The sequence below is a fragment of the Chiloscyllium punctatum genome, chromosome 3, assembly GCF_047496795.1.
Source record: "Chiloscyllium punctatum isolate Juve2018m chromosome 3, sChiPun1.3, whole genome shotgun sequence".
Lineage (NCBI taxonomy): Eukaryota > Metazoa > Chordata > Chondrichthyes > Orectolobiformes > Hemiscylliidae > Chiloscyllium > Chiloscyllium punctatum.
This window is the reverse complement of record NC_092741.1, coordinates 149,229,766-149,257,293: the sequence shown is the minus strand read 5'-3', so window position 1 is coordinate 149,257,293 and position 27,528 is coordinate 149,229,766. Positions and strand designations below refer to the sequence as shown.

Below are 27,528 nucleotides of genomic sequence, written 5' to 3'. Positions count from 1 at the left end.
CAAGACTCTGAAATCAAAAATAAAGGCTCAGAACTGGGAAAGGTTGGCTTTAATGTGATAAGACTGGATCTGGCCAAAGTGGAGGGAAGCAACTACTTGCAGGAAAATTTACATTAGAGCAGTGGAGTTATTCAAAAGGATAACATTGACAGTGCTGAGTCAACATGTTCCCAGAGAAGTGCAGGGCGGGATGAACAAGCCCAGAGTACCCCGAATGTCAAGTAAAGCTCGTTGCAGATACCCAACATAAAGTAGGAGAACAAAGAAGGGACATGAAAAAACACTGGCAGGTAACATTAGAGGAAAAACCAACAATGTTTCATAAGTATATTGGGGCAAGAGAACAACGAGGACAAGATTTAGGGACGAATATGACAATTTTATGGATGGAGCTGGACGACACAGCTGAGATTTTCAACAGGTACATTTCATCTGCATTCACTAAAGGGAAAGACAGTGTAAGCATTGTAATTACAGAGGGTGACTGCATTTATTTGAACAATTAATATTAAGATGGAGAGGTATCAGCAGTTTTAGCAGGCTTGAAATTGGATAAATCCCTCGGTTCAGGTCAGAACTATCCAGACTCCTGTAGGAACCAAGGAAGGAGATTACAGGGGCTTTGACATTAAATTTTTATTTCTCTCTAGATATAGGAGGGATGCCAGAGGACTGCAAGACAACTAATGTTGTAGGCATTATTGTTTAAGAAGGGCAGTTGGGATAAACCAGGAAACTATGAGCAAATGAGTTTAGCGTCAGTTGTACAGAAACTACTGAAAAAGATTCTGAGCAACTAAATCAATGTACACTTGCAGAGGTATAGTTTAATTAAAGGTAGTCAACATAGTTTTATCACAGGGATATCATGTCCAACAAATTTGAATTTTGAGGAATGACTAGGTGTGTAGATGTAGCTAGTACAGTTGATTTAAAGCTTTAGACAAGGTCCTGTGCAGCAGAATCGTTAAGAAGTGAAGAGTCCACAAGACGCAAGGCAGTTTGTTAAACTGGATCTAAAATTGGCTTTGTTGCAGGAAGCAAAGGGTGACGATCAAAGGGCACTGGGTCGCTTATTCTTTGTTATGTACATCAATGAACTGGACATGAACATAGAACATAGTTTGTTTGCAAATGACACTAAAATTGGTGGTGACAAAAACAACAGGAATGTCATTTTAGGCTGTAGGACAATATAGACCGGCTGATCAATGGCAAATGGAATTTCATTCTGAAAATTGACAGATGATGCATTTTAATTGACCTTGTTGAGGTGTACAGACCGCATGGTTCAAGAAGGTTGCTAACACAGCCTGAAGTAAACTAGACATAGGCAATAAATGCCAACCTTGCCAGCAATCATGTTCAGAGAAAGAACTTGTAGAAATTATATTTTATCAATACCAATTTATGAAAAACAAAAAAAGTCCTTTTAAATTTCTAAAAAGACATGAACAATGTTTATCAAATACATGTTAACCTACTGACATATGAAGAACTCAAAAATTGGTTGACTCTGATCTAGCTAAAGCAGGCAGTTCCACGTGTAGGATAAGCTAAATACCCATTCATTGAACTCAGACCTAACATACATCAGCTCACCCCACTTCAGTGTATTTAATACCATAATGCAATTGCTCAAGCCGATATTACCCAAAGAGATCATAAAATACAATATAGAATAAGTATGCTTCCAAGGATTTTAAGTTCAATACTCACCTACACATTTTTCAGCTAATTCATCAAGGAAACCCTGCAACAGTTTTGGATTCCAGTCTCTGGTATGTATTTGAAATATGTGCTTTCGTGCCTAAATGGTCAACAAAAAGAACCAAATACAGTGTTCGTACTTTATGATTTCAAAACATTAACTATGGTCCATTTTGAATTCCTAAATAATAATGTTTACAGTCTCCATCTTGCAGGGTCAAAGCAATACTCTAATAAAACAAAACTCTCAAAGTAGATCTTAATAATTTAAAAGATAAATTAAGAAGATAAATTGTGCCACATGCACAAAATTGGCTATTAAGTATTAGAAATTAGAAATGTAAGATAACTGCCCCTTTCTCCAGTTCTCAGGGATTGAGTTCTGTCTTGGTCCCCATGTTGCTAATTTCACATGAACAATAGCTGTTAGAACTTAAGAGTTTCTGTGAGAGATGACATTGTTGAAGCTACTTAGTTGTTTCCAAGGGCAGGAATGAACAAAGAAAGAACGCACCATCATAACCCAGGTCACGTCACAACAGACAAAGTTTAAGAATACCAGTGCTGAAACAGGTGCTGGAGTTATACTAGTTTTATTATTCATCCCCCTCACATCACAATATATCATGCAATTGTGGTGAAAGATGTACTATATATAATTTTGAGATTTGGATTTTAAAATAGAGATAGATGATTGTGGGCCAATTCTGCGGGTTTTTTTACAATGTCAGAAAGTCAATTTGGAACACTGACCTAACTGTATAAGTTCTGAGAAAACATCTGAAAAGACAGCATTAGAGAACTTGTGATGTTAACAAATAAAATATTTGTACTGTTGAGTTCAAGGTAGGCAAAATAAACATATGAGAGCAATCTGTTTAGTGGTGATTTCAGAAGAGAAGGTTCGAAGTTTTAGTTCAGAGATGAACAGTTTTCCTCATAAAAGGAGGATACAATTTTTCAATTCAAGTCCAGTAATCAGTCACTTCAGTTCATGCCAGCACATTGGGGAAGGAATGAAAATAACGCGTCAACAATCCAAAGAAAAGAAATCGGAAAGGATCAATTAATTAACATTTCTAAATACCGATAGGAATGATATGTTTCTGATACTGACTCAGTGTAATAGATGGTGTTGGAAAACACCAGTCACCATAATTTGGCAAAAGTCAATTTGAGTTTCATGGTGGATTCCCTTGCAACATTTTTTCATATTATTGTCCCAGTCAAGCCTCAGGAACTTTCTCACTTATGGCAACCCTCTCACCCAATGCTAACCCGATTCTCCCAAGTGCAATAGCCAGAAGTACTTGCCACTGCTCAAATATCCAGGTACATATTAGCATCCCTGGCATCAGTGCCATGTTTAAAATGCCACTGCACATCTACTCAACAGGTCCCCTGCATGTTTGCAGACATTCACCTAGGCATTACTGAGAAGGGTAAATTGCCCACAAAGTGGAGTGCCAAGGGTCTGAAGGTCCTGCTGGACAAGATGGTCCAGATAAGGACTATCCTCTTTCCCCAAACATCGACAGAGCAGGCCACACCACAAGATCTTGCCAGCACAGCCAGAGCTTATGAACAAGACAGTGCCTGTCTCTAGAACCCCGAGCAACACTGAGAAGAGGAAGAAGAAGGTAAATGACCTTCTTCACTCTGCCAGGGTAAGTGCCACCATCTGCTCTCGCTACTTTACAGACCTCCCACCTAATTAACAGTAAGTGAAGGAAGATGTTACATTTTCTACCACTCTCATTATCACAGGTATATTCCCTCACTTACTGTTACCCACATAATTCAGCCCCACCACCAACCCTGTAATGCCACTGTGCTGCCTACACACTTACTTGGATCACTTCATCACTTTTCCACACTTGTACCAACATCAACAGCTCTGCATTCAATTTCTTGCGTGTGAATATATTTCAGCTACCTAATTCAACAATGACTCAACAAACTCAACAGTGCTTCAGTGCTGTAAAAGCTATGACTTTCTGGAAAATCAAAGTTCAAATCAGAAAGAGGAGCAAAGGAATGTAGGGCTACTGTTTCACAAATTTTAAGAACGATCAGCGATTAAAAGGCTTTAAAAATGCATCAAAAGCACTGGGGTTCATTGTTAGAAAATACTGAAAGACAGAAGGGTTGACTTAAATAAGCACAGCATCTTAATTCAACCACACTCAAGAAAGCTACACTAAGTTTGATCTCCCTATTATGGAGAAAATAAACAGAAACTGAAGAAGATGGAAAAGAAGGGTTTCAAAGTGATGTGAAGTGCGCATTATAACCATTAGGGCAGACCGTGAGGTCAGAGCTCTTTTCCCTGGAAAAGGTGAAAAGTGACTAGATGACCTTTAAAATTACAAAGGGATTTGATCGGGTAAACAAAGAAAAAAAAAAGATTCCTCTTCTAGATAGTACTGAACTATGGTTCATAAATATTAGATAGTCACCGATAACTTTAACACAACAATAACTTCTTTTTGTACAGTCCCTTCAATATAGAGAAACTTATTTACCAGAAGAAGATAATGAAATGAGCATTAAAGATGCATTTAAGCAAAAGATAAATAAGTACACAAAGTAAAAAGGAATAAAGGATTTGCTAGCAGAGTTAGATGAAGGAGGCTCAAGAGGTACACAAACACAAGAATAAACTAGCCTTCAAGTCCACAATACTGATACAGTCATAGAGTCCTAGAGATGTACAGCATGGAAACAGATCCTTCGGTCCAACCCATCCATGCTGACCAGATATCCCATCCCAATCTAGTCCCACCTGCCAGCACCCAGCCCATATCCCTCCACACCCTTCCTATTCATATACCCATCCAAATGCTTCTTAAATGTTGCAATTGTACCAGCCTCCACCACTTCCTCTGGCAGCTCATTCCATACACCGTCTTGTGTGAAAACGTTGCTCCTTAGGTCTCTTTTATATCTTTCCCCTCTCACCCTAAACCTATGCCCTCTAGTTCTAGACTCCCCGACCCCAGGGAAAGGACTTTGCCTATTTACCCTGTTCACGCCGCTTATAATTTTGTAAACCTCTATAAGGTCACCCCTCAGCATCCAACACTCCAAAGACAATTTGAGTTGTGGCAATAGATTTTTAAGAAATACAGTTTGGAGAACTGAAAGAACAAAACTAGATTCCTTCTATTAAGCTTGCGTCTTTGTGCACTTCTTGCCTACATTTACCACTGTAAAATCCAGTAGAGATGCACAGAAAATAAAGGAGCATTAAAAATGAGACACCAATATTTCATTACCAGTAACACCTATTGATACTTTAGCACATATCCGTCATGCAACGGTTCAGTAAATGTGTTGCTTTATAGCAACAGTATTACTGTTTTATGGAAACTGCTGAGGGAACACAGGAAACACCAAAAATCAAAATCTTGTTCTGACATTTCCCATAAGCTACAGTAAGATTACAATATAAAGCTCCACTTAAGAAATAATACCTCAAAAAATTTCCAATACCTTTTTATCAGGCAGGTTAAAGAGGAATTCTCTGTCAAAACGACCTGGTCTCCTGAGCGCGGGGTCAATGGAATCAAGTCTATTTGTAGCACCGATTATAACTACTTCGCCTCTATTATCCAGTCCATCCATCAGTGCCAGTAATGTGGATACTATAGAGCTGATAAAGAAATAGGAGTAACCTTACACGAGAATAAATAAGCAAAACACATTATAATTAACTCCTATCATCACATAGATGTACAATATTGGAAGAAAACATTCGATGAAAATGTACAATTTCTTTAAAATTGTTCTTGTCTACGTCACTAGTTTTGTCTTAAATTCTCATCCAGAGTACGCATGATGGCTACATTATGGGACCACAAGAGCACACAACAATCAAGTTGCCTATAAGAAGAAAAATAACCTGATCAGAAATAGTTCCTCATCAGGTTATTCCAATGATGTTGGCAACAAAGCACTGTTCAAGTCAAATATTGGAAGAAACTATAGATTTCTAACAGATCAACTTTCAAAATGAATCCAAAAATGGAAATTCAACCATAAAATCTGATTAAGTATTGAAGAGTTTTGATTCAAGGATTTTCTTTAAAAAAGATTTCACATAGCAATACTTAATAAACTACCTTAACTTTATCATCTGTACTCATATAATTAAATGGAAATAAAAATTATTTGTGGTACTGTGAACAATTTTGTAAAACAGCAAATAATGCTGTTAACTTATTTTAATAAAATTAGTTAAATGAGTAAGTTTACAAGCAAAACAAAATGCATTGACCATGGTACATTTGGACTTTCTAAAAGAATTTGTGAATTTTACAAAAGACCTGGTTCAAAAACCAAAATATGTTGGCAAAAGTCATATGACACCAGGTTATAGTCCAATAGGTTTGTATGAAATCACAAGCTTTCATAGTGCTGCTCCCTCATCTTCTGATAAATAAACCTGTTGGGCTATAATCTGGTGTCATGTGACTTCTGAGATTGGACTAGGGTGGACAATCGTTGTCCCAACAGTGCCAATGACTGCATAAGTAAAACAGTCGATAGACTGAAAGAAACAGAAAAGCAGAATGTGTGACAGCTATCAAGAGACATACAGGAAATAAATTCACAAGTACATTCCTATACAATGTCGTCCTCTTCAATTTTCATTACCTTATTCACCACTAATTAGCAATGTATCCAAACCTCTCAAATAAAACAATGTGGAATAATCTTCCTTACCATTAACTTGAATAATCTAGACACACTGTCATTAAAATGTTGCAAGTGGAATGACATATGAAATTAGGGGAGTTTTACTGCAGCTGTAGTGAAAATACATCTAGAATATTGTGCGCAGTTTTGGCCTTCTCATTTGGACAATAATTAATTTTATTAGAAGCAGTAGAGATAGTTCAAGAACTCAATCCTGGGGTCAGGGAGGGATTGAAGTATTTTATGAGAAAATGTTGAACAGGTTGGGTGGTGATCTGTCCACTGGAGTTTAGAATGAGTGGTATCTTATTGAAACACAAGATCCTGAGTAGAATTAACAAACTGGAGACAGGAACAATGTCTTCACTTGTGGGGAAGACGAAAACTAAAAGATACAATTAAGCTGAAGAGGTCCCCTTTTAAGTCAGACAAGAATCAGACTGGTTTCTTTCAAACAGTCATCAGTTTGAGTTTTGTTTTCCCCAAAGAAAGCAAAAGGAGATTGGAGAACTGAGTGTATTTATATCTGAATTAGACAGATAATGACAGACATGGATTCAAAAGTAAGGGGAGAGTACAGATGGAAGGTTGAATTGAGACCACAACCAGATCAGACCGGATCTTGTTGAATGACAGAACAGTCTCAAATGACTGAATGTCTAATCTTGCTCCCAAGTCCTCTGGGCCCAACACAATAATATTAAATATTCTAGTATTAGGTAATTATGTTAATAAAGCTGCACCTACCCCACAACAGCTGGACCAGATGGCTCAAAATTCCCCATCAACATGATGCTAAGTTTAACATTTAATATGAATTGTGTGACACAAGTGGCATGATTTACATATAGCTTATTTTTGAGTTCAAATTTCTGAATTTGTACTAGTGGTATTTGGGTTGTGTGGGTCTCTGAAGGGGTTTATGATTAACCTTTAATTATTTTTGTAACTATGGCAATGGCTTTTTAAAACAGTCCCAAGAGAAATAGTTTTGGAAGAGAGTGGGAATTTGTTTATATTGGGACAGTTTACATGTAAAAAAGAACTAAACAGCATTCATCTTTTATTCAGAGAATTCTGGAATTTTATTTTTGGGCACAGGGTAAACACCCATAGCTGGGAAAATAAAGTTTTATTTTGTTCCAGTTGGGACAATTCTGCAACAGTCTTTAGTGGAGCTGGATGTGCAAAGCAGTTGCTCCCCAAAAAGACAGATGCTAGTTTAAAATTGTTAAAATATATGTTACCTCAGGGTAAGGTACAAGTTCCACAACAGAAGTGCTTGAAGGGGTTATCAAAGTGTAAGCTCTAAAAACATAATAAATCAAGGAAGAGGCCAACAGATTCTCAAAACAGGACTGAGGACACATCGAAGACAAACCAGATGTGGGCTAGAGAAGGATATTCTCTAATGTTCGAGTACTCTAGTGGTACGCTTTTGGGATTAATGGGATTGTGCTTTTACTGAGTGTTTTAACTTCATTAAATGTGTTACGTGCAATTGGTTTGGTTTATTAGTTTGATCTATCTTCACTGCTTTTGCAAAATACATTGTGTTTGTGAAACCCATTTGTGTTGCAGGAAAGACTACCTCATGAAAAAGCAAAAGATTTCATGTATCAGGCCAGTTTTCAGCCTGCTATCTGATCTGTCCAGTAATAACATCAGTTGGAATCAGAACAATTAAACTTTCTAGTGAAAGCAATGTTCCAACTTTGCATGTGTGAAGTGATCAGTGAACTACTCAAGTCAAATCATAAATTTAATGGGGACCAAACAGTAAGTTGTTGGAAAAATTCTATTATATATTGTAAATATTAGAGGGTAATAGACATTGAGAAAAATAGACACTAACTGAGATATGTTTAACAATTAGGTATAGAGACAAACAGTATGAAATCAGACTCTTCGGTCCAACTCATCCATGCCAACCGTGTTTCCAAACTAAACTAGTCCTACCTGCTTGTATCTGGCAGATAGCCTTCCAAACCTTATTTAAATGTCTTTTAAATGCTGTAACTGTACCCGCATCTATCATTTCCTCCGGCAGTTCATTTAACACATGAACCACTGTGTGTAAGGAAAGGTGCCCCGCATGTCCTTTTTAAAGCTTTCTCCTGTCATCTTAAAAATATGTCCCCTAGTTTTGAACTCGCCCACCCCAGGGCAAAGATCCTTGCCATTCACCTTATCTATGCCTCTCATGACATCATAAATCTCAATAAGGTCACCCCTCAACCTCCTGTGCTCCAGGACAAAAAGGTCCAGCCTATGTTTATAATTCTAAACCTCCATTCACTGTAAGCCAGTAAACCTTTTCTGAACCCTCTACAATTTAATAATATCCTTCCTCTAGCAGGGCAACCAGAACTGCACCAGTATTCCTAAGAAGGCTCAACAATGTCCTGTATAACCTCAACATGATACCCCAATTCCTCTACAAAGGTCTGAGCAATGAAGGCAAGAATGGTCTTCTTTATCACCCTCTCTGCCTGTGATGCAAATTTCAAAGAATTATGTACCTGAACACTTGTCTCTGCTCTACAACAGTACCCATGTCCTACCAGTAATAAGTCTATCCTTGTTTCTTTTACCAAAATGCAATACCTCGTATTTATGCAAACTAAACTCCATCCACCACTCCTCAGTCCACTGATCCAAATGACCAAGATCTCTTTGTAATCTGAGATAATCTTTTTCACTGTCCACTATACCACCAATCTGGTGTCATCTACAAACTTACTAACCACACCATATTCTCTTCTAAATGGTTTACAAAGCAAAGCCAGTACTAATCCTTATGGAAGGCTGCTGGTCACAGGCCTCCAGTCCGATAAACAATCCTCCACAACCATCCTCTATCTGCTACGTCAAGCCTATTTTGTAAACAATTGGCAGAATATCCTGATTCACATGTAATCTAACTTTACTATTTAGTCTACCACATGGAACCTTGTCAAAGGTTTTGCTAAAGGCCATGTAAACAACGTATTTGCACTGCCCTCAATCTTTTTGATTACTTCCTCAAAAAAACTCAATCAAGTTTGAGAGACATGACTTCCCCTGGACAAATACATGCTAACTATCCCTAATCATACCTTGCCTCTCCAAATGCATGTAAATCCTATCTTTCAGAATCAGCTCCAACAATTTACCCATCACCGACATTAGGTTCACAGGTCTCTAGTTCCCAGAGACCTTACAGCTTTTCTTAAATAAAAGCACAACATTAGTCACTCTTCAGTCTTCTGGCACCTCATCCGTGGTTATAGACAATACAAATATCTCTGCTGGGACCCACAATTCTTTCCCTAACTTCGCACAACATCCTGGGATACACTTGATCAGGTCTCAGAGATTTGTCTACCTTCATGTTTTCGAAGACATCAAGCACTTCCTCTTCTGTAATGTGAACTGTTTTCAAAACATCAATATTTGTTACTCTGAGTTCTCTAGATTCCATTTCTTTGTCCACAGTAAATTGTTCTGGACATTTTTATCAACGCGAGACGAGGAATTATTTTGGATGCTATGAAGCAACATTGTAAATGCATTTGATAAGTATAGTAGTGTCTTGCTACCTGTATGAACCACAATTATCCTCTCTCATAATTACAGCATTTCTTTTCACTCTGATGCAAGTCTAAATGTTAAGACTCCAAAAAATATTATCACAGAATTCATAAAACAATACCTATGAATTTGATCTTGTCTGCTTGAACGAACTGGTGCCAGACCATCAATTTCATCAAAAAATATAATTGAGGGTCGCATTAAGTAAGCCTGCCAGAAGAAAGCAAAGATTGTGAATTATGTCTGATTGTTAAGATTTACAGTAGTGCATTAAAAAAAATTAGAAAACATGTTGCCACTTGCTTTGTTTACCTGGTCAAAGAGGAGCCTAAGTTGTCGTTCAGACTCCCCTACCCATTTGCTGAGACAATCTGCGCCTTTCCGCATGAAGAATGAAACCTTCTTGTCTCCTAGGCTGCATTCATTAGCCAGTGCTCTAGCTACCAAAGTTTTGCCAGTTCCAGGTGGTCCATAGAATAAACATCCCCTACGCCATCCAACAAAATAATTAATAAGTGCACATCAGTATCCAAATATCGTTTAACATTAACTTCAGATATTGAAATTCACAATTCTTTGGATGCTCTGATCCAAAACATTTCCCTTCCCTTCTCTCCATCTGGTTTACTACATCCCATGAAAAGGCAAACAGGAATGTGATTTAATGATTCATATCAAGTGTTTGGTTTTAAAATAGATAATAAGTATGAGAACAAGACTTCACTTTTTATGAATAAACATACTACAATAAATAAATATCGCTAAGGTAATAACACTGCAAAAGTATTTAAATTTAATTTTGACTAAGACTACTAAACCATATTTTACATTTTAATCATGCACCTCATGATTTTGTTTTAATATCCACAGTACCTATCAACGTTAAAGAGGGTGCAAGTGCAGTGTGACCTGCATGTATACTCATACAAATCACTGAATGTGGTAGAACAGGTGGAGAGAGCAATTAATAAAGTATAAAGTATCTTGAGCTTTATTAATAGGGGCATAGAGTAAAAGAACAAAGAGGTGATGCTGAACTTGTACAAGATGCTAGTTAGATCTCAGCTGCAGTATTGTGTGCAGTTCTGGGAACTACAATACAGGAAGGATGCGAATGGAGGGAGTGCAGAAGTGTTTTACAAGAATGGTTCCAGGAAAGAGAATACAGTTTTGAAGACAAGTTGGAAGGCTTCAGACGGTTCTCCTTGGAGAGAAGTCCAAAAGGAGATCTGACTGAAGTTGCCAACAACATGAGGGGGTCTGGACAAATTAGGTAGGGAGAAACTCATAAAAGGATTAAGACCAAGAGTTTGCAGATTTGAAGTGATTTGCAAGAAAAAGCAATATGGCAAAATACTTCAAATAACAAGTTGCTCAAGTCTGGAATGCACTACCAGCAAACGAGGAGAAGGCAGATTCAATTGAGGTATTCAAGAGAGCCTTAGTTGATTTGAATAAATGTGCAATGTTATGGGGAAATAGGAAAGCAAATGGCCCAAAGTCATGACGCTCATTTAGAGAAATGATGTAAACACAATGGGCCAAATGACCTCCCTCTGTGCAGTAATACATCTGTGATGTCACAAAACAGCTGAAGACACTGGATATTGCAAAGACTCTGGGCTCTGACAACATTCTGATAACTGTACTGAGAGTTGTGCTCCAAAACTCTCCATACCCCTAGTTAAGCTGTTCCAGTACAGCTACAAAACGCATCTACCCAAAAATGTGAAACATTGTCCAGTTAATGCTGTCCACAAAAGGAACAAATCTAACCTGGCCAATTACCATCATACCAGTCTATTTTTGATTATCAGCAAAGCAACGAAAGATTTGCTGACAGTATTATTAAGTGGCACCTGCTCAGCAATAACCTGCTCACTGTGTTCAGTTTGGGTTCTGTCATGGCGACTCAGCTTCTGACTTCATTACAGCCTTAGTTCAAACATAGAGAAAGAGCTAAAATGCAGAGGCGCAGTGAGAGAGGCTGCCTTTGTTGGATTATGGTTTCAAGGAGCCCTAGTAAAACGGGAGGCAATAGGAATCTGGTTCAGGGTTACAGACTCTCTGCTGATTGAAGTCATACTAACCACAGAGGAAGAAGTTGTTGTTGTTGATCAATCATCTCAGTCATGAGCTCCTCAGCATTGTTTCCAAGGCCCAACCATCATCATATTCTTCATGAATAATTCTCCCACCATCGTAACAACAGAAGTGGGGATGCCTGTACACTGTTCAGCACCAACCACAACTCCTCAGATACTCAAGCAGCCTTTACCATAGGCAGAAAGATCTGGACAGGCTTTGGCCAGTAAGTGGCAAGAAACATGGATAACCAGCAAAAGTCAGGCAAACATCACCAACTAAAGGGGATCGAACCATCATCCATGACATTTAGCAGCATTATATTCAAGAATTCTATTCTCACAACACCCTGGGGGCTACCATCGGCCAGACAATGAACTGGATTTGCCATACGAATCAAGTGGCTACAAGAACAAATCAGAGGTTAGGGATTCTGTAGTGGGTAACTTATCTCTTGTCTCCCAAATGCCTGTTCACTATCTATAAGAAATAAATGATAATATACTACTTGCCTGGATGACTGCAGCCCCAACACTCATAGGACAAAGAAGTTTAAACTGAAGGTGGTCAGAAGATAGAGTCAGGTGATGACTACACCTTATTGACCCCCTTCAACATTCATCTTGTTCACCACCAACACAATGGTAACAGCATCTACCATTTACAAAATGCACTGCAGCAACTAAACAAGCTTCCTTCAATAGCACTGACTAAACTTGAAAATCCTTCCACTTTGAAGGACAAGGGCAGCAAATGTGTGCAACACTGCTAAAGGGGAGTGAAAAGAATGGAATGATGTGTTTTAATTTTTCAATTGTCACCAGACATGAGATATGTGCCAGAAGACTCGGAAATGGAATATCCCCTTGCTCAAGAAACGATTCAAATCGGTTTAACATCAGTGATTGGTTACCTTGCAGTAAACACATGACCAGAATGCTACTGTCAAGCTAAAAAGACGTTTTGCTTACCACACAAATAAGGAATGTGATAGGTGTTTCAGTGCCAGTGTATGCCAGGTGAGCAGACAGTTAAGTGGAGCTGAACCCATGAGATGGTCAGCCGTGATCTCAACGACTGGCAGAGCAGGCTCAACGGGGCAGATGGCCGACTCCTGTTCCTATTTCTTACGTTTTTATGTATGTAGGCTGATAACTGGCAGACAACACATCTCTTTGACCATTTGCAATGTGCAGCAGGCTAATCATGCACAACTAGCTCATATTTGCCAACCTCAGAACACCATATCATACAGTAAATGTAATTTTGGTATTGTCATTATTGCCACGAAATAACTCTGACTGTGTTAAGAATTAAACTAGAAGCCAGTTTAAGATTATTAAGCTTGCAGTGAGATACATCTACATGTGCTGGAGGTTACATATATAATACAAAGGGACCTAGTCTTCACAAGCAAGAAATAATTTGTCAATATACTGTACATTTTTTCATGTGGAAATGGTTAGAGAGACTGTCAAGTGCTCCTGCATTTCTCAGTAGAGACAAAAAAACTGCAGATACTGGAATCCAAAGTAGACAGTCAGGAGGCTGGAAGAACACAGCAAGCCAGGCAGCATCAGGTGGTGGAAAAGTCGACGTTTTGGGTGTAACCCTTCTTCAGGACTGGGGATGGGTGTAGGGGGTGCTGCAGATAAAAGGGGGAGGCAGGGCAATGTGGTAGGGTGACGGGAAGACAGGTAGAGGGTACGACCTGGTTGGTCAATGGGAGGAATAAATTAGGTTTGTGGCAGGGAGGAATGGAAGGGAGTCGGGGGGTGGGAAGGGAGGTTATTTGAAATTGGAGAACTCAACATTGAGTCCTCCAGGCTGTACGCTGTCCAGCAGAAGATAAGGTGTTGTTCCTCCAATTTGCAGTGTGGTTCGTGGGTGGCATTGGAGGAGGCCAAGGATGGTCATATTGGAAAGGGAGTGGGAAAGGGAATTGAAAAGGGCAGTGACTTGGAGGTACGATTGGCCCCTGCGGGCCCGGCTGCAGTGCTCGACGAACCTTAAGTTTATGTTCGGTCTCCACGATGTAGAGAAGACCACGTCGGGAGCACCTGATTCAAACAACGTGCTTTTCCTCCTCCTGTCATCCAGACAGCCCTTCATCGCACCACCACCATTCCCAGCTTCACTGCTCTAAACCCCACCCCCCCACCTCCCAATGCAATAAAGACAGAGTCCCCTTGTCCTCACCTACCACCCCACCAGTCTCTGCATCCAACTCATCATTCTTAAACACTTCCGCCAACTCCAATTAGACTAAACCACCAAGAACATCTTCCCTTCCCCACCCATCTCCGCCTTCCGCAAGGACTGCTCCCTTCGACAGTCCTTGGTTTGCGCCAATCTCCCCACCAACCCCCCTGAATTCCCAGGTACCTTCCCCTGCAACCAGAAAAGATGCAAAACCTGCTGGTACACCAACACCTTCACCTCCATCCAGGGCCTCAAAACGTCTTCCCAGGTGAGACAGAGGTTCACCTGCCTCTCCTCCAACCTAGTTCACTGCATCAGGTGCTCCCAATGTGGTCTTCCCTACATCGGGGAGACCGAATGTAAATTTAGGAAACGGTTTGTCGAGCATCACAGCCAGGCCTGCAGGGGCCAACCAGATCTCCCAGTCACTGCCCATTTCAACTCCCCTTCCTACTCCCTTTCCAACATGACCATCCTTGGCCTCCTCCATCGTCATAACAAACTACACCGCAAATTAAAGGAACAAAACACCTCATCTTCTGCCTGGACAGCCAATAACCCGGAGGACTAAACATCGAGTTCTCCAATTTCAAATAACCTCTCTTCCCATCCCCTGACTCCTTTCCTAGCCCCTTCCCGCCCTCCCACTCCTCCCTGCCACAAACTAGATTCACTTCTCCCATTGACCAACCAGGTTGCACCCTCTACCTGTCTTCACCTATCCCCACTTCACCACACTGCCCTCTCCCCCACCCCAACACACATCCCCAGTCCTGAAGAAGGGTTACACCTGAAATGTCGACTTCTCAACTTCCTGATGCTGCCTGACGTGCTATGTTCTTCCAGCCTCCTGCCTGTCGACGCTGCATTCCTCATGACAACATCCTAAGTCAGAATCTATCTTCTTTGTCTGCATTTTTTCAACTATCGTCAACAGCAAACAGTTCTTGTTGCACCTTCATGTCAATCACGGTCAAGCAATCAGTACCCCTTCTGAAGCTATATAAACTGATATTACCAAGTTGTTTGGTTCATTGGGTCAGTTCTGTTGAGAGCACGATAAAAAACTTTATAGCAGTATTTATGTTCTGCATTACAAAGCAATTCATTGAACCATGATCGATGAATAGCCACAAAGACTTGCACTTGCAAACAGAAACACTAGAAATCAAGAAGTACTGCGAGTGGACACTAAAGGAAAAGAATAAATGTGAAACAGTAGAAACTGCAGACTGCATGGCAGAAGAGAGTAGCAAAATAATAACTATATTAACATGTCTATCATGAAGCCTCAATGTCAGGAGTCTGCTTGAAAAATTAGAATTTAGCTTCAAACATTTCCATAACCATTATGTGTGCAACAAGGCACAATGTCTTACTCTGTAACAAAATGTCTTTGGCTACAGTGAGAAAATAGCAGATCAACTTGGGCTTCTATCGCCTCTTAGTTGTAGAAAAGTTGTTCAAAGAAAGGTTCTTAGGAGGTATAATCAAATAAAATGTGACAGTGAATCAAAAATGGAGTAGACTTTACAAAAAACCTTTGGGAATACGTACCTTGGTGGCTGAATCTTGAATCGCTCAAATACTTCAGGATACAACAGAGGAAAAACGACCATTTCTTTCAGAGCTTGAATATGATGGCTAAGCCCTCCCACACTATCAAACCGCACCTAATAAAAGACAGACCATAGAAATTAAATGAGCGATCAAGCAGCTCATTAGCTTTGATTTGAACAGCTTCACTGAAAAGTAAACCATAATAAATGAATAAAAATGATGCAAAGTCAGCTATAACATGACTATTGACTACATCACATATTAAGAGATTTAGCAAATGCAAAATTGGCAACTTAAAAATAAAGAGTTCTGAGATTAAACTGCATGGTTAATTAAACAAATAAAACTTCGTACTCAGATTACTTATATAGAAATACTTTGCCACAATCAGAGCTGTGATTAGAGTTCACTAAACAGTGCAAAAATATAGATTCTACCCAAATAATTTAACTGCTACAGAGAAAAGAAATTGCACTGAAGCACAGTCTGGTCAGTGACACCATAGATAGAAGGTACAGAAGGCTACGAGCAATACGCATATTTTGCCTTGCTTGGGGTTTCAAGATGACTTAATATCCTGTTAAAAGAAAAATTGGTGACTTGGTGAAATTTGACTTCTCACAATCTTGGAGTCTGTGCTACTGAGATTTGTTCTTATTATTGATGTGTAACTTAAGAACTAAGACCAGAAGTAGTCAATTCACTCCTTTAGCCTTCACTATTCAATTAAAACGCTACTGATGTGATCTTGGCCTTAACCCCACTTTGCTGTCTGTTCCTCACTACGGTTAAAACCGAGGACCATTCTGAATATCCTAAATAACAACATCTACAAGTCTCTAACGAAGAAGGTGAAACATGCAAAATCTTCAAAAGGAGATCCTTCTTAGATCCACTTTAAATGGGTGACCCTTACTTCTGAAATTGTGCCCAGAGTTCTAAGTTCCCTTATAAGTAGAAGTAGCTCAGCATCTCCATGTCAAATCCACTCAACCTTATGTTCCAGTAATATCAGCTCTATTTCTATGCCAATGAATGTCTACCTATCTTCCTCAAGGTTTCTTCATAAGGTTATCCTCCTTATCTCAGAATTCTGCAGTTTGTCCCCATTTATGTAATAATTAGCTTGTCTATAATCAGACTTCCTCACATGCGTCATCTGTCAAATTTATGCAAACTTATGTAACTCACTTATATCTTTTTGCAGAGTCCTTGCAGCCTCCTCACATCTTACTTTCTTCTTAGCTTTGTATCATCAGCAAACTTCACCACACTACATTGATCCCTTCATCAATTCACGAACATAGATTATAAATGGTTAAAGCCATAACACTGATCCCTAGGATCAAGGAAGCAGGCTGTTCGGATCGAGGAGGCATATCGGCCAGCCTCTTCTCCTGTAATGATTGTGATTATTTATAATTTCAAATTCTATGCTATTTTCTGGTTTCAAATGAATCCCCCAATTTCATCATTTAAAGAGAATGTTTTTAAGCTACTCTACGATTTCATACACTTGTAAGATGCTTTGATATCACATTGCTTGAAAAGTTGCTCTTCTATTTTTCTCCTTTCTTAAATGATACATTGTTATTTTCTAATACTTGCTCAAAAGTCAGCAGCTGTGAATCTGCACGTGAGATTCCCAATCTGTATACGCTTCTATTAGATTCTTAAGAATTCATGGTAATGTACAATACTGAACTCAATTGTAATTTTCTTGGCAATATTATCTGTAATGTCACCAATCAGTAGCATTCTCTCAAGCAAACCAACTCTCATCAGCATAGTAGCAGACATTTTTGCAGCCTACATGAAGAATCTGGAGAGCACTTATTAACAGTGTGTCACTAGGACTGGTCTGGGCCATTGCTGTTAACACACATATATGTAAATAATTTATTGATATGTACAGATACTAAGCTATTGACACCAAACTTAATCAGGAATGAAGAATTTAAACAACAAAATCCACTAACAAAACACATAAATCAGGAAAATTTGGGACAGCCTGCTAATAGAGGAGAAGTGGTATTTAATGTGAACAACTCTAATTCCAGAAAGGAACAAATAGCAAAAAATATAATTTGTTCAAATCAGTTATAGACACAACCAAGGAGAGGAATCTTGAGGTAATGACTAATAGTTCACCACAACATGTACAGCAACATCAAGCAAGGCAGACTGACTTCAAAATGAAGCTGCCAGAGGGAACGGGTACAACAACATATTTATATATCACCTCTAATATTGCAAAATACAACACTTCACATAATGATAACGAAACTGTAGCACAGTAACACCACCGAAATACAGAGGCAGTGCAAAACACAGCAGCTAAATTGACACCTAGCTGAATGCATCCAAGAAGCTAAAAACATGGGATGTTTTAGTCTGATAAGTGATATAGATAATGCGTTGGAATTTGTCACAAACATCAGGACTGGGAGGTACAAACAAGCTTAAAATGTTGTTTTATATAAAGTGGATAATGACTCAATCCAGGAGCGTAGCAAAGATAATGCACAAAATAAAAAGGAAATTGGAAGGAAATTCAAGATTGGACAACTGAGCAGAGTCAGATTTTAGGACTGGCCTGGGGCATTTTCTGGTATTGAACTTTTTGCTGGCCATATCAATCACATGTCATTGGGCTATGCTGCAAAACACTGTCCGAATTTCTGAATTCACATTAAAACAAAGTATTATGCAACAAATTTTATACAAGAGTGTTTTAAAAAAAAACAATACTTACTGATGCATCCAAGTGCATTGGATCTACATCAGCCAAACTGGCACCAACTTTGACCCGCTCCCTAAGGATTTCACTCGTTAAATCTTCTGTTCTAATGTTCATCGGAAGACACCTGTTTAGTAAATACACTGCTTACAACCTTTCTGAAAACTTCCAAACCCTACCAACTTTTTTTTGTTATAAAAGGTTTCTTTTCAATTTTTAATGCATACTGCTTGTGGAGCAAGATGAGAGACACGCTGCTGGAAAATTTGTTTCTCTTTGTTCACAGAACATGAGCATCAGTGGCAAGGACAGCATGCACGGCTTATTCCCAACTGCCCTTAAGTATTAGTGAGCAGCCATCCATGAAGCAATATAGTCCACATGGTGTCAATACACTCATAGTGCTGTTAGGTTGCCAGAAGGCCCAGGCAGCTATTGTGGAATAGTAATATATTTCCACGCCAGAATAGTGAATTTTTGTTGTGGCGGGGGAGGGGAATATCTTGCAAGGGGTGTAACTTTCATGCACTTGCTACTCTTGTCCTTTTAGGTAGTTTGCAAGTTTGCAAAGTGCTGCTCAACAGCCTTGGTTACTTTAGTGCATCTTATGGATGGAATACTATGCCATCCAAAGGTGAATGACATGTCAGGAACATGGGCAGCTTTGACCTGGGTGGTATCAAGCTGAGAGAGTGTTGTTGGAACTGCATTTGTCCAGGAAAATGGAGAGTATTCCGTCACACTCCTGCTTGTGCCTTATGGATGACAGAAAGGCTTCAGAGAATAAAATAGCAAGTTAACTCACTACAAAATACCTAGTCAAAGACCTGTTCTCACACCACAATATTTATTCTCATTAATTTTCTGGTTCAATAATCGCCGAGCTTTTCAGCAGTTGGGGAATTCAATAGTGACAATCTTTGTTTTTACTGTCGTTGAAAAATGAAAAATGAAAAATGAAAAATGAAAAATTCTATTACAAATGGTCTTTTTCCTGAGAACCTGGATGGTGCAAATTGGTACTTGCAACATGTTAATCCAAACTCAAACATTTTCTAATTGTGGTAAATGGAAACAAACACTGTGCAACCAATGAAAGCATTCATTGCAAACCTTGATGGAACAACTGAAAATAGTTGGGCCTTAACACTGGCTGAAGCAATGTTCTAGAACTGGGATGATCAGCCTGCAACAAACATAACCATCTTCCTTTAAGTATGACTTCAGCAAACTGCTTCTCATTAACTTGACCTTCACCAGTACTCTTTGATGCCACAGTCAGCCAAATGTTGCCTTGATGTCATAAGCATGCAATCTTATCTCAGCTCCACAATTCAGCTTTTTGTCATGTTTGTCCAAGGCTGTGACGTTGTCTGGAGCAAGTGGTCCTGGTGAATCCAAACAAAGCCTCTCTGAGCAGGTTATTGATAAGTGCCACTTGGTAGCACAGTCAACAACTCTTATCTAGTAAAGCAGTTAGTTCCAAATTAAAAGTTCTCTATTATGGCCAAACCTAGGAGGAGAAATTCCTATGCTATCAGTATATCATATTCCACTTAGTATACCAGCGCTTCTGAGGTCTGAGAGAACAGAAATGTCGTTAATTGTGAACAAGGAGAAATAAACCAATCTGCTAAGAATTAAATTGAGACTGCTCAACAGATAAAAGAAATCACATCCTTTGATCTAATTCAACTCTAGGGACATTAAACACTATACCCCATTTTATTTGTCTGAAAAACTGACTAATTATTTATATCATAGTACAATTGATTCTAGGCTCAAAAGCTTAATTATTTTGAACATTTAATACACACCATAGAGGAAAAGTGTTACACTAGTTTATTATTTGCAATGCACAAATTCATCAGCTACCTTCTAACAAATTTCTAAATTACTGATGCAATTCTAAATTTTCAAATCACTTTTAATTTTGTTTTGGCAGAATACACAGTTCTTTAAAACATGAAAATCAATTCAGTCAGATCTTAAAAGCACACAAGGATCTCCACTGATATACTTCACCTGTTTCTGGCTCTTGCCATGCTTTTAGATTTTCTTCTTTCAAAACGTTCTTCATCAGATGATGATGTGGTGTCACTGCTGTGGATGGCATGTTTCTTTCTCCTTTTAAAACAAAGAAAAGTAAACAATGTAGATAACAAATTGAAAACAAGTCTATGGAGCAAGCTTAATGGGCCAGACTGCCTAAAACTTTGTCAATTTATGCTCAAATGTTCCCTGAAAATGCTGCTACTCATCTGCTGCCTAGGCTGCTAAACATAAGAAGCTAGGAAAAAGAGTATTATTTCCTCTTCTTCCACAAGTTAACTTGACTCTAGTTTCAATTTTGAAAAGTACACTTTGTTAAGTTTATTTTAAATTATTTTACCTGATATGGCTCCTTCTTGCAGGAGATCTGAGTGTATCAAATAGTGTGCTTTGCCTTTGTCTCCGATGAACAGGCTCTAAAATCACAAATTAATTCCTACAATTAAAAGAACTGTCAGCCTGAGGACACTGTCTCGTGCCACTGAAATTGGCACACACATATGAAGCAATTTATGTGGTTGCAAGTAAGATGAATACATTATTTTTCCAACTGAACATTTTATTCACCATTCTATAAAATTATAGCTATTTTCAGGAAGTTAATTTTCATGGATGACATTTTAACTACAATGGAACCTTTCACAACTAGCAATAAAACCATGCTCCAAAAAAAAATGCTTAGTTTAGATGATTAAAATCTAGACGAGTATACATCCCTGAAGTTAGACAAGTCAAAGAAGCTATGTAATTCAGTGCAAATCAACAATTTGTTCCAGGAGCCAGGAGCCATGCCCATGACAGGCCAGGGCTGCTACTGTCTCTCTTGTGCCTTTTTCTCCTCTTCTCTCATTCTGTAACCCACTGCTGCCTCTCACCACTCCCTCATCCAAGGATAGTCACTGGAACAATGCTGCAGCTTGGGCTTCACTGCTGCTGCTGCCCTTCACATGGCCTCACAATCTTACCCTGCTCACTCACTGTCAATGTGGGTGATGTTTCAGGCCACCAAGTGGATCATACAGAACTTCCAGCAAATTTCCAACAGTGTCATCACTAAGATTGGCTGCTGCTGTCCTTCCCTGATGTTGGGGGCCTCTTTGTACATACATGCTCTTGTTGCCACCTGGAGATGCCACTTGCAGTCTTCACAGCCTTCCACTAAAATCATACTATTTTACCACTTTTACCTATTGGAGGGGCTTGGTATCTTTGCACAGCCTTCCGTTGCCTCAGGTTATATGGTCTGTCATTTTCTTCAGCCTCTTCAACTTCATCACCATCTTCCTCCTCTTCTTGAGATTCTACTGAAAACATATTTTGATCTTGATTAATTCTGTAATTGCAATCAACAAATACAACAGGAAAGGATATACAATCAATTCAATCAAAGCTATAGTTTTAAGATTTGGTGATTTATTTTTCAAATCCTTGTCAGATATTGGCATGGATTCTTTGACGTCCAAACAGTCATTATGACATGGGAGTTACATACAAGAAGCTGCATATGGGGACCCTGCTGAATTCCTATCATAGCAGACTCCAAAGAAGTTGTCCAGGAAATTAAAGACTATGCTGAGCAATTTGTCTATGGTTGGAACCATCCAAAAGTATCCATTTAAAAATTGGAGAATTTGGAGGTTTACAATGAAATGAAGTAAATAATTACTTGGTAAGAGTTGTAGCATGAAACACAGTCAATAATTATGCAACTGATCCCATATGTACCTCACACACCCTCAACTAGACCTTGATCAACCAGTTACATATACATCACACCCTGAGGTGAAACTCTCCTCCCTCCCACTGAGACCCAACACCCTGCCTAGCTCGAGACCATATATCTCCTTCCCCTCCTTCAGATCAGAGCCACTTCTATCCTCCCAGGACACAAACCCCCTTCCCTCCATCCAGACTCACCCCACCGCCATCTGTTTCCTTGCTGCAGACCCAATAGGTCTCCCACCATGCAATGTAGTTCCCTAGGACCATAGTGCCTACCGAATTGGAACTCTAACCACATGATGTGTTATCTTACCTAAGTGCTGCTCAGTTGGTATCCTAACCTGCTACCTATCTAGCACCCTAAACTCAGACTTACCTTATATACTTAATGTTCAACAGCAACTGCCAAAATGGCAGTTTGTGATCAATTGCACTGGCCAAACACTTCCAAACATTAACCAAAGGTGGAATAAATACACTAAACTATTCACAGCATCATGATCAAATAAAAGACACCACGTAAAACAAGTATTCCGAATACTGTACCACAAACAAGCAGATAAGAGATGATAATATATTTTCGTGCCCAACATACTGATGTCCCAATGTGGTTAAAACAAGTTCAATGTCCACACTCAACTCTGGATCTCAGTTAAATCATTGTTGGGAAAATTTGAACAGAGGCAAGCAACTACATTTTCCCAACAGTCCCACAGAAGGAACAAAAATCAGTGTTATCCTGTCCTCTAGCTAACCTTAGAAAAATATCAACTAAAAAAGGATTTAAAAAAATAGGAATTAGCAGCATAACGATGCTAAGAATAAAAATGATTTGATGGGGCCAGCATTGAATTGGGGTGTACTAAGTTAAAAATCACACAAACATGTCTTACGATCTTATACTCCACAACCACCCGATGAAGGAGCAGCTCTCCAAAAGCTAGTGCTTCCAAATAAACCTGGTGGACTATAACCTAGTGTTGTGAGATTTTTAACAAAGAGTAAAAATATATTTCTTTGTTCCTCATTAAGGATCAAGGCAAGAGATGGCAAGTGCAATAAATTAAATCAAAAAACTTTAATCAAAGATATATACTGTACCTTCACTTCCTTCTTCTTCCTCTTCCTCTTCTCCTTCACTAGCTTCCTCAACATGGATAGGCATTCCATACATGTTTCTTCTTAAAGGTTTCCTTTTCCTCTTCACACGAGAATACATATCCATATTTTCCTACAATTAAGTTATAGGTATCTTACCAAATGACAGATTGTTCCAGAAATGCATACAAATTAATATTTTCATTGTATTATTAAACAACCCTCAAGTTTTTTGTTAAAAATCACACAACACCAGGTTATAGTCCAACAGGTTTAATTGGAAGCACTAGCTTTCGGAGCGCCACTCCTTCATCAGGTGGTTGTAGAGGGCACAATTGTAAGGCACAGAATTTATAGCAAAGGTTTACAGTGTGAACTGAAATTATACATTGAAAGATATATTGTTTGTTAATTCATTTTTTAGATTAGAATCAGTCTATGGCACAGACAGCAGCAGACAGGGGGCTAACACCTTCAACACATTATCTGGGCTGATCCAATTGTTAAAGTTCACTTGAGAATGTATCTTTTTTTTAAAATGTTTTGCGATTTACATATGAAAGGAGTGAAACTAACGTGGTCATTCTAACAGATGAGAGACTTAACAAACAAACAAGATATTTTTCAATGTATAATTTCAGTTCACACTGTAAACCTTTGCTATAAATTCTGTGCCTTACAATTGTGCCCTCTACAACCACCTGATGAAGGAGTGGCGCTCCGAAAGCTAGTGCTTCCAATTAAACCTGTTGGACTATAACCTGGTGTTGTGTGATTTTTAACTTTGTACACCCCAGTCCAACACCAGCATCTCCAACTCAAATCTTTTAGTTGGGTGATGTGCTCTTCCTGTCAGATGTGGGAGCTCAGGGGGAATTTAAGTGTTTCCAGAAATGATGTCTACAAGAAGTGTGTTTGGTTGCGAAGCCTAGCAAACCACATGGATCTGTTGGAGTGGCAGTTGTAGAGTCATAGAGATGTACAGCATGGAAACTGACCCTTCGGTCCAACTTGATCATGTCAAACAGATATCCTAACCTAATCTAGCCCCATTTGCCAGCACTTGGCCCATCTCTCTCTCAACCCTTCCTATTCATATACCCATCCAGATGCCTTTTAAATGCTGTAATTGTACCAGCCTCCACCACTTCCTCTGGCAGCTCATCCCATAAATGCACCATCCTCTGTGTGAAAACGTTGTCCCTTAGGTCCCTTTTATATCTTTCCCCTCTCACCCTAAACCTATGACCTCTAGGTCTGGACTCCCCCACCCCAGGGAAAAGACCTTGCCTATTTACCCTATCCATGCCCCTCATGATTTTATAAATCTTGATAAAGGTCACCCCTCAGCCTTCAACATACAAGGGAAAACAGCCCCAGCCTATCAGCCTCTCCCTATAGCTCAAATCCTTCAGTCCTGGCAACATCCTTGTAAATCTTTTCTGAACCCTTTCAAGTTTCACAATATTTTTCTGATAGGAAGGAGACCAGAACTGCATGCAATGTTCCAAATGTGGCCTAACCAATGTCTTGTATAGCTGCAACATGACACCCCCCCCAACTCTTATACTCAGTGTTCTGACCAATAGAGGAAAGCATTCCAAATGCCTTCCTCACTATCCTATCGACCTGTGACTCCACTTTCAAGGAACTATGAACCTGCACTCCAAGGTCTTTTGGTTCAGCAACACTCCCCAGGAACTTAACATTAAGTGTACAAGTCGTGCTCTGATCTGCTTTTCCAAAATGCAATTCGAGGCAACAAGGAGTTTATAAGAGCAAGAGGTTCTGCTGGATAGCAGTTTCAGGAAGGTAGAGACACTGCAGATACAGTCAGGTAGATGGTTGACCCATGGGAGTGGTAGGAGATGTGGGAAGAAAATGAGGACTGCAGATGCTGAAGATTAGAGTCGAGAATGTGGTGCTGGAAAAGAACAGCTGGTCAGGCAGCAGCTAAGAAGCAGGAAAATTAACGTTTCGGGCAAAAGCCCTTCATCAGGAATGAAGCTGGGAGCCTCATAGGTAGAGAGGTAAATGGGTGGGAGGTGGGGCTGGGGTGTAGGCAGCTGAGTGCAATAGGTGGAAGGATGTGGGGGGATTGGTGATAAGGGGAGGGTGAAGCAGATAGGTGGGAAGGAAAATGGACAGGTAAGGACAGGTCATGAGGGCGGTGCTGAGCTGGAAGGTTGGAACTGGGAATGGCGGGGGGGGGGGGGGGCGGGTGGGGGGAGATGAGGAAACTGCTGAAATCCACCTTGATGGGGTTGGAGAGTCCCGACACAGAAATTGAGGCGTTCTTCCTCCAGGATTCAGGTGGTGAGGGTGTGGCAATGGAGGAAGCCCAAGACCTGCATGTCCTCGGCGGAGCGGGAGGGGGAGTTGAAGTGTTCGGCCATGGGGCAGTGGGGTTAGTTGGTGTCTGGGAGATGTCTCTGAAGCGCTCTGCAGGTATCCGTTCTGTCTCCCCAACGTACAGGAGACCACACTGGGAGTTACAGAGACAGTGTTGATGTGTGGAAGTGCAGGTGAAACTTTTGTGGATGTGGAATGTTCCTCTGGGGCCTTGGATGGAGGTGAGTCAGTCACCCTTGATGGAGATGGGGAGGTCCAGGAAGGGGAGGGAGATGTCTGGGGTGGTCCAGATGAATTTAAGGTTGGGGTGCAATGTGTTGGTGAATTTGACGAACGGTTCAACCTTCTCATGGGAGCACAAAGTGGCATCACTGTAGCGGGGGAAAGGTGGGGAGTGGTGCCGGTATAACTGCGGAAGGTAGACTGTTCCACATAGCCGACAAAGAGACAGGCATAGCTGAGACCCAGGTGAGTGCTCATGGCTACCCTTTTTGTTTGGAGGGAGAGGGAGATGTAGCCAGGTAATGCAGGAGACTCTTGCAACTATTCTCATGTATTCCAGTTTGGATACTGCTGGGGTGGAGGTGGTGTTGGCCTCTCAGGAGGCTATAACACTACCAGTCAGGTACAGTGACTTGCTCCACTGTAATGAGAGGTATGTCAGATTACAAATGATCAATTGTGATAGGGGACTCATGAGTCTGGGGCACAGACAGACGTTTCTGGGACAGTCAGCAAGACATTAAGATGGTGTGTTCTCTCCTTGGTGTTAGGGATATCCCAGAGAAGGGGCAGAATATTCTCAAAGGGAGACTGACCAGCAGGAGGTCACTGTGTAGGTTGGTACTCACTACATAGGTAGGGAAAAGGGATGACATTCTGCATAGATAATATAGCAAACCAGGCAGGAGGTTAAAAAGTAGGTCCTCAAGGGTAGTAATAGCCGGACTACTGTCAGTGCCATATGCTGGTGAGAGTAGGACTAGGAAGAAGCATGGCTAAGGATTTGGTGTAGGGAGCAAGGATTCACAGTTTTAGGCCATTGGGATCCCAACAAATGACCTGTTTGACAGGGACAGATTCCACCAGAAGGAGACCAACATCCTTGCAGAGATTTGCTAGTGCAACTCGGGAGTCTTTAAAGTAGTTTTGGGGGGAGGAAAACGACCAAAGTGATAGTGAGAAAAGAGAAAAGGCTGCAGCTGGTACAATAGATAAGGGGAGCAAGAGTTCCCCAACAGACAAGAGCTTGGCAGAGTAGGAGATAAAACTATTAATAAAACTGCATTTACTTCAAAGCAAGAGATCTGACAGGGAAAGCAGATGACTTTAGGCCATGGGACCGAGATATCATAGGTATTACAGAAATATGGCTCAGGGATGAACAGGACTGGTAGCTCAGTGTTCCAGTACACAGATGCTATCGGAAGGATGGCGGGGGGGAGAAGAGAGAGACAAGAGGAGGGGAAAGTGACATTTTTGGTTAGGGATAACATTATGGCTGCACTTAGGGAACGACAAACTTCAGGAAGATCGTCGACTGAAGTTATATGGGTGGAACTGAGAAATAAAGAGATGATCACCTTGTTGGGATTCTATTATAGGCCCCCCTCCAACAGTCATGAGCAAATTGAGAAGCAAATAAGGTGCTCTCGGTTTCTGTAAGAAGAATAGTAATGTAGTGGTAGGGGTTTTAAACTTTCCAAACGCAGTCATAGTGCTAAGGGTTTGGA

The 27,528-nt window shown here is 40.0% G+C and overlaps 1 protein-coding gene across 3 annotated transcripts in view; it reads right to left on the bottom strand.

Moving 5' to 3' along the window:
* Positions 1 to 27,528, bottom strand: part of atad2b (ATPase family AAA domain containing 2B) — a 139,560-nt gene that overhangs the window by 64,296 nt on the left and 47,736 nt on the right. For 2 of the 3 annotated variants that reach the window (XM_072562149.1, XM_072562165.1), the window contains exons 6-15: positions 23,447 to 23,576; positions 21,811 to 21,927; positions 20,964 to 21,039; positions 20,597 to 20,698; positions 18,587 to 18,698; positions 15,829 to 15,944; positions 10,297 to 10,471; positions 10,106 to 10,194; positions 5,206 to 5,365; positions 1,720 to 1,810 (exon numbers count right to left, since the gene is read on the bottom strand). In XM_072562149.1, coding sequence (XP_072418250.1) covers positions 1,720 to 1,810; positions 5,206 to 5,365; positions 10,106 to 10,194; positions 10,297 to 10,471; positions 15,829 to 15,944; positions 18,587 to 18,698; positions 20,597 to 20,698; positions 20,964 to 21,039; positions 21,811 to 21,927; positions 23,447 to 23,576 — 1,168 coding nt within the window. The remainder of the gene's footprint in view (positions 1 to 1,719; positions 1,811 to 5,205; positions 5,366 to 10,105; positions 10,195 to 10,296; positions 10,472 to 15,828; positions 15,945 to 18,586; positions 18,699 to 20,596; positions 20,699 to 20,963; positions 21,040 to 21,810; positions 21,928 to 23,446; positions 23,577 to 27,528) is intronic. The other variant, XM_072562158.1, reaches the window with a different exon arrangement.